Raw genomic sequence first — 12,161 nt, forward strand, 5'->3', positions numbered from 1 at the left:
ATTAGGCATATTCTTAAGAAAACAGGGCCAAAATATCCTCATTCTCCCTGCTGGAATGTTCAGGGGAGATGGGGGTGCCAAGGGAAGGCTTTTAAACAAAGGTGTGTTAAGTGAGTAATTCCAGTTTGCAGGCACAGTCTGTTTAAGGGAGGGAGGCTGGCCCATGATAAACACACTGCAGAGGAACCCTCTGGAACTATTCCATGCTTCCATTGCAAACTTTGTGAAGAATACCAGTTAAAACCATGAGTGTTAAGAAATTACACATAGCCATCTTTGTACATCTTAATATAATTTAAAGTGTTCTTTTAATTAAGGTTTCTTGATGCTGAAACTAAAAGCATAATCTTTAATATAATTTAAGTTCAAAGCTGAAGGCAAAAACCTGAGAGTTTTATATTTTGTGCTTCCATTTCTCCTCTCCACCCCACCCCAGGGAGGAGGGAGTGGTTTTACTGGGAGCACTAAATTGGAGAAAACCATTCCCAGACTTTGACATGACCCTCTAAAAAAAGTGATGACTGAAATTTTCCTTTTTCCATCTGTAGTTAAAGACAGAAGAAGTAGAACTGCATTATCTGACTGTTTGTTCTTTGTGGAAATTGGTGGTTTCAAAAAGCATACAAGGAGTAGATTGGCAGTGGTATTAAGAAATATATAGAAAAAGGTGCTGCTGGGATATTTGACTGTGGTGCTCTGAGACAAAGCTTGATTAAAAAATGGAGAGAACAGTAAATCCTCCAGAAATGCAGGTTTGTGTCCTGCTGCTCCCCACACAATGGTTCCTTTTTGGGCTGCCTCCTGCTCTCTGTGCTGAGCCCCAGCTCAGACAGGACAGGTATGACTTGGACCCTTGAAGATTTTTAATGTTGGGTTGGTTGGTTGTTTTTTTAAACACACTTCAGGTCTCCTGAGCAACACAAAGGTGTAGCTTGTTCTAAACCCAGGATTTTAAAATTCCCCTCAAATATAAAGAGGAAAAATCAGTACTTTACTTCCTGAAATACAAATAAAGCATCCTTTGAATACAACTATTGAACCCTAGAAAAATATTAAGATGGATAATCTGATGTAATTTCCATGCTGAACAGCACTCAAGCCCTATGATAGTAAAGTGAAAACTTGCTGGCTGAAACAGGGAGTATATGAAGGGGAATTACTGCTCATGATAAAAGCAAAGGAGTGCAGTCAAGCAGCAAGAAAGGAAAGCATGAAATTAATGCATTTCCCTTGTTGTTTTAACAAAGTCTGTTTACTGTGAAAGAAGAAAGGTCTTCAGATTAGGAAATCTTACTCCTGTGTTAGGAAAAAGCCTCCATCATATCCAGCAGCTTTTCCCAGAATATATTGTTATATTTTGCCTGAATTCCTCTCTTCCACTGTGAAAGAACTGTTGTCTTAAACGAAAAAATACTACAATACTTCCAATGTACAGAAGTTTTATTGTTTCTGTGAAGTTATTGCTTTGGTCTCTGCCAGACACTTGAGGTGTCTGAACACCTGATGCCTGCACTCTCCGTGTCTCTCCCTGCAGAGATCTGGCAGAGATCCCTCTCAGCTGAAGCCACCAGAATTCCACACTGATGCAAGAGGAGCATCTCTGCCTTTGGAGTGGGAGCTCTGCTTGCTCTGCACCCAATGCAAATTGCTCTTCCCATGTGTTTGTTGAGTCATCTCAAAGCACAAAGTGCTCGTTAGTTTTCCCATCCAACATTGGATTTCACTCAACAAATAATGAATCATGGGTGTGTTGTTCTTCCATCCTTTTTCACCTTTATCACTTGCTAATTTTGGAACTTGCAATTTATAATTACAGTGCTGAGCCAGGGCCCTTGGCTTGGGAAATGAGAATGTTTTAAAGAGAAGCTTAATAGCTGCATCTTGGTTGAATACACCGTGAAGAGTTGAGTCTGACCTACATTAAAAGCTTAGACAACTTTCCATTCTGCAAATGAATAGAGGGCCCTAATGCTGAGAGAAAAAGCACATATTAATTTCCCTCTAGACCACTGGGATCCACAGAAATAGAAATGGAAGGTTTTTGGTGGGACCTCTCAGTGCTTGCTTCAGGATGTTTTGTGGCAGTGCACTTTGTCAGGGTTTGAGGCAGTTCCTGCTGCAGTAACCTGCTGTAAACTGGACTAAGCAGACAATTTGATTTGTCCTAAAATGTCTCTGGGATGCCAGCAAATTAAAGGCCACTTCTACATTATATGTTTATATATGTAATGTAGGTTAAAAAAAACAGCTAATTAAGTTATTTGCAAGATTTTTCTAATGCTGCATCAGTGAGTTCTGTCTTTTAAGCAGAAGACATTCTTGACACCTTGGTTCAGTCTGCATCTGTGATATTCTTGTCATGAAGAAGGGAAGCTTTTGATTGGGTATATATTTACATTGCAACCTAGGACAGTGCTTATTCCTCTCAAGCACAAAGCAGGGAAATGGATGTTTCTGACTAAGCTAGAATATAAAAGTCTGTTCAACTGGAATAATAATATTTTGGTCCTTCTTCTAAAAGGGCTAAAAACAATAGACCAAAAAAACCCCAAGATATTATTGATTTTAACACTACTTGTCAATCTATTTTAGGTGACACTCTATTTTGGGTTCACTCTCTCTCTCTCTTTTTTTTTTTAAATATATTTATGTTTTTTTATTTTCCCTTAAAGAGTAGCTAATTTATCAAGCAAAATGCCAAAACTATGAAACCTAAAAGAACATTTCCTTTTGAAATTCTTATATATTTTGGTATTTTATAATGGCATTCTTCCTTGAAAAAAAAAAATATTGGCCATAATTTGGCTTAAAATGCTTCTCAGTGTAACTTGAATTCATGAAAATATTAATTTTTTCAGTGCATTTACTGTCCATAGAAAATTTATGACCATGCCTACATACAAAATGAGTAAGAATATACAGTTGCTCCTATTGATGTTTTATGATTTGGCTTAAAATTTACACTCTTTTGTTAAAGTAATTTCAAATTCTGCTCTGATTTCAATAAATGCTCCTAGTGCTTCTGATAAACAGTGCATTGTCTGCAATAAATTTTGAAATGTGAAGCCTTTGGATTTAATAAGGACATTCAAATTAATTCCATGTTAGATTTATCTATATAGCATATGGAAATACTTTCCATGTCTTGAAATTACTAATCTAAAGGCTACTAAATAACAAAGTAGATAATCTTGCAAGGTAAAATCTCAGGTAATCTGCAAGGGACTGAATTAATATTTTTGAGGCAAAATCTGAGGAAATCTGTAAGGACCAGGATGAACACTGAGGGAGAAGTGGGTGCCCCAAGTGATGCTGATGGGATGTAGGGGTCACTGAGGGAAAATGAGTGGATGGCCAATTGCCCAGGTGTTGCTGAGGGGCCACAAGTGTCATTGAGGGGAGGTAAATGTGAAGCCCAAAACTGGGCAAGAAAATAGAACTCTATAGTCAGATGGCTACAGAGCAGGGGTTTGTTTATTCAGTGCTGGGAGTGAAGTGGATCTCTCCACCAAAAATTCACTCGAACTTCTTTAGCCTTCAGTTACATTTTAAAAGTCCTTCCATGAAACATCACAATTATGCCATTTCATTTGCATAAAGCTGTGTCATCAGTTTGTTGCTTTTGTGCATGTGTCAGATCCTTCTGTGGTGGTCATCAGTCTTGTAGTGGTCTGTCAATGAAAACTTCTGTAATCTTCTTCATGTCTGAATTTTTTACCTCTATCTTCAGTGCATGCCTGGTGCTTCTTTCCTAACTTGTTTTTAGATAGTTTTGCCATTTGCCAGTTCTGTTAAAACTTGCTGTCTTGCTGTTGATGGTGCTTGTTCTCTCGGGCTGTTGCCTGTTTTAGTTGCACATTCAGTTACAGTATCACTGGTAGTTAACTTTTGTTACATATGGCTTAGGATTCGGAAGCCACTTGTGTTCCTCTGAAAGGGAACATGAGGCTCATTTGAGGGGAGGAAGGTGCCCTGTGTTCCTCTGAGGAGACATGAGGGTCACTGAAGGAATGGTGTGCACCTTGCTCCAGAGGAGCTGGAGCTTCTCAGGTCTGAGTGTGTCATCGTCCATTGGCAGAAGCCATGGGATGACAAGGCAAGAGTGGCAGTGGCTTTGAGCTCCAGAGTGGAACAGTGAGGCAAGACCGAGCTTGGGGCTGAAGAGGGGGCAGGAGAGGCCCTCTGGGCAAAGGGCATGGCCAGAGCACCTTCAGGATGCTGCGACCTGCTTTGTGCTGGGCAGTGTCCCTGTGCAGGGCTGGAACTTTGCTGCTGTTGGCCTTTTGCCTCTGTGCTCCTTTGGCTGCCCGAAGAGAGGGGCAACCCTGTTAAGGAGGGTGAGAGCCCCTGTCTCCACACCTGAGGGGGCAAATGGAGCTCTACTGGTCCCCAGCCCAGCCCCCCACCCTGTCAGCAGGGTGGGGCCTTTTTCCCAGCCCCAGCAGCTTTCTGCCAGCTGCTGGGCCCTGGCAGTATGTAATCAGGCAGGTATTGCTGGCCCTGGCCTTTCAGAGGTGTGGGGCCAGGAGCCATGGGGCCGGGCGTGTGCCCTCCCCATCCTCGGGGCTGGGGTCTCAGCCCTCAGCCTTAGGCAGTGAGCCTGACTGCCTGACTGTAGAGCCTGGTTCCTGTTGCTGTGGGGGAAGACCCAACTCTGGGCTCCCTGGGTGAGCAGGCTGCAGGTCTGGGAGTCTTTGTGCTCCCTCAGCTGGCAGCCTGTGTGGGGCCCATTAGTGGGGAACATCCTGGAACTGGAAAGAAGGAGCCTGAGTAGGCCTTGGGGACCAGGGCTGCCCTGTAAGTCAGGGCCAGTGCTCTGGAGTCCCAGGCACTGTGCAGAAGCCCCTGTAAGCAGGGCTGCAGCTTCTTGGCTGCTGATTTACATCCCAGATTCATTTTCCCAGAGGTTCTCGTTCCCAGCAGCGCATGGGACTGCGCCGGACGTTGTGATGGTGAGTCCAGCTGAAGTTGGAGCTTTTGGGCAGCTGGAGGTGGGGTCTGTGGGTGGTGGCTTGAGGATCTCACTGTGGGGCTGTTGGGTCACTGTTTCCTTTGGGAGTTGGAGCTCCTCAGGCCTGAGCATGTCGTTTCCATTGGCAGAAACCGAGGGACAGAGAGGTAAGTGAGCAAAACCAGCAGAAGCTTCAAGCTCCAGAGTGGAATGGTGGGATAAGAGCAGCAGGTCTGGGAAGAATCCAGTGTCTCTACTGGGACATAATGGTTCTGGCAGCTGAGATTGCTGCAGGGAGGCAGCTCTTTGGTCTTCCTGATGAGGGATGGGATATGAAGGTAGCATACCTAAAATTCCCCTGCCCACCCTGCTCCCCTCTTCCTGGCCCTTCCATCTTCTCCCCTGGCCAGGAGCCCCCTTCCCTGACTTGTCAACAGCCTGTGCAGAAAAACCTCCCTGCCTCCTAGTGGCCTGGGCTCTGCTGGAGAACCTATAGAGATGATAGGGCATTGTATCAGGCACTGAATGCCACATCTGGCCCTTCCCCAGCCTCACCCCAGGGTTTTATTTTGCTCATTTACCCAGCAGTGATCTCACCAGCTTCAGCTTCTACTGAAGCTTCTGAATAGAAAGGCTTAAAGGGGAACAAGGTACAGTATCAAATCTTCCAGGATTTTTGTCAGGCTGCAGATCTATTCCTGCTCTCAGGGACAGTAAAGCAACAGTCTGGGAGGAAAAAGAATGCCTCCATGTCTTTCTGTAAGCTAATGATGTGTGATGAAGGCACTGCCAACCCAGCCTCTTCTAAACAAGTATAAAAGCAAAATTAGGAGAGTGGAGCGCTGTAAACGTGGCACGACTGGTCAGCTGCCTCTTCTTTTGCTCAGGCTTACCACTGCCATTGCAATTCTGGCTGGATGTCACTTTTCTGCCCTGCACCTCTGTAGCTCCTGTGCCTAACACAGCCTGAAACATGAAAGCAGAGCCCTGGAAACGCTGAATATAAACCCCACATGGCTTTGCTGGGCTGGTGCTCCCAGCCCCCGGTGAATCAAGGGGGAGGTAATGTCTGGGTTGCTGCCCTCTCTCCAGGGGTGGCTTACCCTTCCTCCCACCGTCCTTTTCCTCCTCCCACGTTTCTGGCTCTGCCCGGTGAGAGCTGCTGGGAAAGCAACACAACAGGGTCCATTCAGTTCTCACTTCTGCAAGAAGAGCAAACACCGGTGCAGGAGCTCGTCAGCTGCTAGACAGGGCAGGGGACACTTTCCTCTCTTCGACACATCCTGAAGTCCAGGTACTGCAAACCCAGGGTATGTGAACCATCCAAGTGTGAGGGAGGGAGTTATGGCATGCCAGTGCTCCAGGCACAGCACAGGGACTGAGTTTAGGGACATTATATTGGTGGCACTGGGCAGTGGGTGTGCAGCAGAGCGCTGCCCCAATGTGTGTTTGTGTGGGTTGCAGCAGGACTAGATGGGGTGACAGCAGGAGGGCAGTGTTGGAGCATGGGACCACAGGGGACAATGAGTTACAGTGGGTATGGGGCTGTGCACTACAGTGGCTCCAAAAGTTTGAGCCTTGCAGATGCTTCTGATGCTGTCTCAAAGCTTAGTGGGATGTATTGGTCATATCTGCAGCCTGCTGCCTCCTCTGTGCTTCTCCCAGCTTTGGCCTCTCTCTGGTACCTTCGCCCCAGGGACTCACTCCTGCCCAGCCAAAACCAACCTTTCCTTCCTGCAGCTAAACAGTGGAGTTCTATTCCAAACCCTGCTATGAATAGCTTAGGAGGGAAGCATGGAGCTTGCAGCGCAGTAGGCAGAGAGCTGTGAGGCAGATGACCAGGATGGTGGAGACATAGGACATTTGCCATTTAAAGAAGAGAAGCAGCTCAGAAGCCTGTGTGATCACAAACCCCAGATGACTACACCTGCTTTACAAAAACAATTGTAGGAGAGATATTGATTGCCCTCACAGACCAAGGCAATCTGAAGTTAGTGATATTTGAAGAAAATGCAGGGGTGGGTTGGGTGACTGTTTCAAACTAGCTCCTTTTGAGTGACCTGCTAGCTGCGACCTTCACTTTTCATTCCTCTCTTTCTTCCACTCTTCCTCATTTATAACTTGTGTAATTGTAGTGTGAGAACAAGAGAAAGTGAGACCTGCCCCACTAGGTGATAGCAGCAGCCCTCTTGGCATATGGGGTGCCAAGCAGGGGATGCTGTTTGGGGATGCATGGGAGCCTGGCCTGTCTCCTGGCCTTACTGCTGTCTCTCCCCCAGCCACAGGTGCCCTCCAACATGGGGCCATCCTGGGGGCTCCTCCTGCTTGCAGCGACCCTGAGGGCAACAGCTGCCGCCCGCTGTCCTGCAGCCTGTGTCTGCGATAACCTCCGTGCCCATGTCCTGTGTCTCAATGGGAGCCTGACTGCCATTCCTGACACCATCCCAGAGGTGGGGAAGAGGAAGAAAGGACAAGGGATGGGGAGAGAAGATAGGTATGGCAGCCCTGGGGTAACTCGGGTGTTTTATTTGTGTGACTGACAGCTCACCAGAGAACTAGACCTTCGGGGCAACAGTTTCATGGTCATCCCAGCCAGAGCCTTCCTTGCCACCCCCTACCTGACACACTTAGACCTGCAGCGCTGCAAGGTGGAGAGGCTGGAGGAAGGGGCTTTCCGGGGTCTGGGGAGGCTTGTCTACCTCAACCTGGCCTCCAATGGCATAGTCCTCCTCTACCAGGAGTCCCTGGACGGGCTCTCCTCCCTCCAGCAGCTCATTCTGGAGGGGAATCGCATTGAGGAGATACAGCCGGGTGCTTTTGGCCATCTGGGGTCCCTCACTGTCCTCGACCTGAGGGCAAATGCTTTGGTCTACCTCCCAGACATGGTCTTCCAGGGTCTGCAGGTTCTTAGATGGCTCCGGCTGTCCCACAATGCCCTCCATGTGCTGGGCAGTGACGCCTTTGCTGCTCTGCCTGCCCTGCGCAGACTGAGCCTGGACCACAATGAGCTGCAGGCACTGCCTGGCGAGGCTCTGGCCAGGCTGGATGGGGCTACTTGGCTAGACCTGGGCCACAACCCCATCACCTACGTGGCTGAGGAAGCCCTGGCTATGGCCTCGCTGAGGCACCTCTTTCTGGACCACGCCTCTCTCCAGGATGTGGCACCCGACGCCTTTGCCCACAGTCCCCAGCTCCGTATTCTGGACCTCCGGGAAAACCAGCTGCAGGGGCTGCCACCCCTAGCTGGGGTAGGAGGGCTGGTAAGAGTCAGCCTGGATGGGAACCCTCTGCTCTGCTCCTGCCTCCTGCGCCCCTTCCACAAGTGGCTGGCAAGGGCACGGGTGCAGGCTGAGGGTGCCTGTGCTGCTCCACCTACCCTCCGTGGTCGGTCCCTCGATTCCCTGAAGTCCCCTGAGATGAGATGCAGTCACCTCTGGCCACCCCCTAACCCCACAGCACCACCAGAGCAGCCAAGAGCAGCTGGCAGCAGGCAGTGCCCCCAGGGATGTGTCTGCTCCCCCGATTTCCATCATGGGTCCTGCGAGAACAGGAACCTTCAGGAGATCCCTCGGGGCTTCCCTGAGGACACGCGCCTTCTCGACCTGCGCCGAAACCCCTTCAGGACAGTGCCAGCAGATGCCTTCCCTGGCCTGAAGGAGCTGGTGTCGCTCCACCTGCAGAAGTGCAGCATCAGGGTGCTGCAGCCCGGGGCACTGCGAGGGCTTGAGAGCCTGGTCTACCTGTACCTCACCGACAACCACCTCTCCAGCCTGGCGGCTGCTGCCTTTGAAGGGGCCCCGCAGCTCGCCTACCTCGACCTGGACCACAACGCCTTCACCCGCGTGCCTGCAGGCACCTTCCGGCTCCTGCCCAACCTCATCTCCCTGCATCTGCAGCACAACGCCATCGGGGAGCTGGCACAGGGTGACCTGGCCGGAGCCAGGGGGCTCCGCTGGCTCTACCTAGCTGGGAATGCCATCAGGCACATTGCCCCTGCTGCCCTGGCTCCCACCAAGATGCTGGAAAAGCTGCAGCTGGAAGGAAACCACCTAGCAGAGGTGCCCACAGCAGCCCTGTGGGGCCTGCCTGCCCTGAGTGAGTTGAAGCTGTCCCGAAACCCCATCAAGCACATAGGGGACAGTGCCTTCCTGCCAGTGGCCTCCAGCCTGCAGCACCTCTACCTGGACAACATGGGCCTGGAGCGGGTGAGTGTGTTATGGGACTCCCAAGGGGCAGTGGCACCACAGGGCATATTACAAATTCTGCTGTTCAGGGCTGGTGGGCCCTAAAGGGGCATCCAAACAGACATCACCAAATTCCCAAGCCTTCAGGAGATATTCTATAGCCTGGCTGGGAAGCCAGATTTCTTCAGGCTCAGCTGTAGTATTGCCTTGCTTCAACCTTGCTCCTGGCTCCCCTAGAAAAAATTTACTCCTTCCAGTCCCTAAACACCCAATTTCATTGGGGTCCAGCCCATTCCCTAAATCACCTCCTTCCCCCAGCTCTGGCCAGATTTCTTTCTCTTATTACAGGCTGTCCTGCAGGACTCTTCACTGCTATTACCCCGAATATTTCCATTCTCTCAAGGAAGTGGTGTTATCAGCACCCTCATAAAAACTATGTATCTTAACAGCACCCAGGTCTCACTCTGAGACCTCCTGCATATGACCTTCTTAAAAAAGAAGACTAAACAGGAGTCTAATGAGTTTGAAAATGTGACTGAAACTGCTTGAATTAATTAACAATCCCCCCTGTTTAAAGCAGCTCTTCCTTGGGGCCGCTAGGGTCAGGAAGGCTGTCAGGCCCCCCAAAATGATCAGAAGTGCAGGGTCAGAGATCTGCTCCTCTGCCTTGATCAGCATGCCCCTGACTTACCCTTCTTCCATTGCAGATTTCCCCCCATGCCTTCACTGGCCTCGGTCCCAAGATCAGAAGCCTCTACCTGGAGAGCAACAAAATGAGTAACATACCTGACATGAGCAACTTCACGGGGTTGGACATCCTCAACCTGCAGAATGTGCCTTTCCACTGCGACTGTCAGCTCCTTCTGCTGAGCAGGTGAGTGCCACAAGGGACAACAGCCTCAGGGATCTGCCTGGGGAGCAGCTGGATCCCCAGTGCTGACAGCACAAGCTCACAGCACACTGGACATTTTCAGTCTTTTCCAGTGTTGGTGAGATGTAGCACACTTCTATGTGCAAGGATGGAAGCTGCCTGGGCTTTCTGGGTGTAGAGAAAGTAGTCACAAGCTGGGGTGGCAAATACTCAATATTCAGAGGTCACCCAGGTGACCTGGCCTTACTTTGAAATGATCATCCACTTATGGGCATAGACTTTTGCCCTTCCTTTCACCCTGCCTCATTCCTTTCCCTGATCTTCTGCCACGTTTCCAGGTGGATCAACAAACTCAACCTCCACGTAGGGGCCACCTGTGGGTCCCCTGCAGAAGCCAAGGGGCTGAAGGTGAAGCTTTCCACCACTTTCCAAACCTGTCCTGGCTGGGGACAAGGCAAGGCTGAGGAAACCAATCCTAACAAGACTAAGGCTGCAAGCAAGTCCAGCAAGAAAAAGAGGTCAGGAAAATCTCCAGCCAGAGGCTTCAGTAAGAGCAGAGCTTAGGGTTTCTTAATGTGTGTAGGACATGTGCTGGACACAACAGGACCACACCTACAGTCTGACTAGAGCAGTTTTTATAGACTTGTCCTCACCATGGAAACATGAGTATTGCCCAAGGTGCAAAGGAGAGCCTGGTGCCACCAAAGCAATGGTGATTTGCCAAAGATTTGGTTTTGCAGGACACAGGCACATTCCATAGAGTCTGCAGCATGCTTTGGTGATGCAAACAATGAAGCCAAATACTTGCTTCTTCCTTCCAGCTATGTGGAAAAGCTGCTATCCACAAATTTGTTTTTGTTTTTTTTTTAGAGCACTTTCACAACTTCCAAAATCATAGAAGATCCCTGAGTGGACTGCAACCAGCACCATACAGTATGGTCCTACACTGGCACAAGTCTTATGCCAGAAAGCTTAAAAATTATTAGTCAAAATATTGCCTTAATTCCAGCAGTTCCTCAGAATTAAAACATATACACATAGAAGCCTTTTTATTTCCTGCAGAATTTGATCAGTGACCCCTAAGTGATCCCATGATAAGGAATGTGCTCAACCTATTCCACATGACTGCACAGGTTGGGACCTATAAAGTTTGTTTAAATTGAAAAGGCTTCAAAAGATATATTTACAGGTAAAGATATGTTTTGACTAACTGCACTTTGGTGGCCTGGAAAGCAATATGCAAGCCTTGGGCCTCTTCCTGAAGTTGGTCACAGGGCTTTAGGGTACAGATTGTAGATCAAATTTACTGTACAACTGTTAAAATAATTAAAAACTCAAACTATGGTCCAAGTCCTCTGCAGTTCTTGGTTTAAAAGCAAAAAATGACAGAAGCAGACACAGACTGCAGATGAACATCTGGTTTTGAGGCTGGGGGCATGGAGAAGGTTTTTGTTTTTGTGACAAGTGTGTGCTTTAATGATTGTAAACATATTAGGGTGGATGTGCTTTAATAATTGTAACATGTTAGGTGGATGGGATCCACCTGTCTATAAAAGGTAAGAGAATTTTTGGAAGCAGCCTCTCTAATTTGGTGAGATGGGCTTTAAACTAAAGAACTCAGTGCAGGTGAGGTCCAAAGCTCCATGGCTTCCTCTGGGATGTAAATACCAATCAGTGCAGTGAAAGGTGTTCCTTGACTGTGCCTCAAGGTGAGTATCAAAGAGCTACCACTGAAAATGTTTATAGTAGTGATAAATCTTCCTAAACTCCTTCTTGATTAATTCCTTTTTGATGTAAGGGGGACAATTTCAGGTTCTCCCCTGGCAAACTGTGGGATGGTATGTAAAGGTTAGAGGGACAGGGTGCTAGCAAGTCTCTCTGCAGGTGACTTGAAGAGGTAGCAGACACAGGGGAGCACACCTGGAGTCTTAGAGAGGTGAGCCAGGGATTCCTGAGGTAACAGAAGCAAGCAGGAATACCAGCAGGGAAGTTGTAATCTCAAAGGAATTAAGGAGTGCTCCTCTAGGAAGGTGATGCAGCCAACAGCCTGGCCAAGGTGCCTTTACACAATGCACACAGCACAGGCAACAAACCAAAAGAGGGGCTGGAAGCCACCCTGCTGAACTTATGATCTTGCTGCCATTAATGGAATTTG

At 48.5% G+C, this 12,161-nt stretch overlaps 1 protein-coding gene across 2 annotated transcripts; it reads left to right on the forward strand.

The window, feature by feature from the left end:
* The first annotated feature begins 6,105 nt into the window (after nt 1-6,105).
* Nucleotides 6,106-11,353, forward strand: CHADL (chondroadherin like). 2 transcript variants are annotated; one of them, XM_079303032.1, is made up of 5 exons: nt 6,106-6,261; nt 7,231-7,401; nt 7,495-9,156; nt 9,843-10,009; nt 10,345-11,353. In XM_079303032.1, exons 2-5 carry the CDS (start codon nt 7,249-7,251, stop codon nt 10,568-10,570), a joined length of 2,208 nt encoding a protein of 735 aa, XP_079159158.1. In that variant the 5' UTR covers nt 6,106-6,261; nt 7,231-7,248; the 3' UTR covers nt 10,571-11,353. The 2 variants fall into 2 exon arrangements, with proteins under 2 accessions (XP_079159158.1, XP_079159159.1); XM_079303033.1 differs by having other exon boundaries at nt 6,117-6,245; nt 10,345-10,706.
* The last annotated feature ends 808 nt before the right edge of the window (nt 11,354-12,161 follow it).

The sequence above is a fragment of the Erithacus rubecula genome (assembly GCF_903797595.1).
Source record: "Erithacus rubecula genome assembly, chromosome: 4".
In the NCBI taxonomy this organism is placed as follows: Eukaryota; Metazoa; Chordata; class Aves; order Passeriformes; family Muscicapidae; genus Erithacus; species Erithacus rubecula.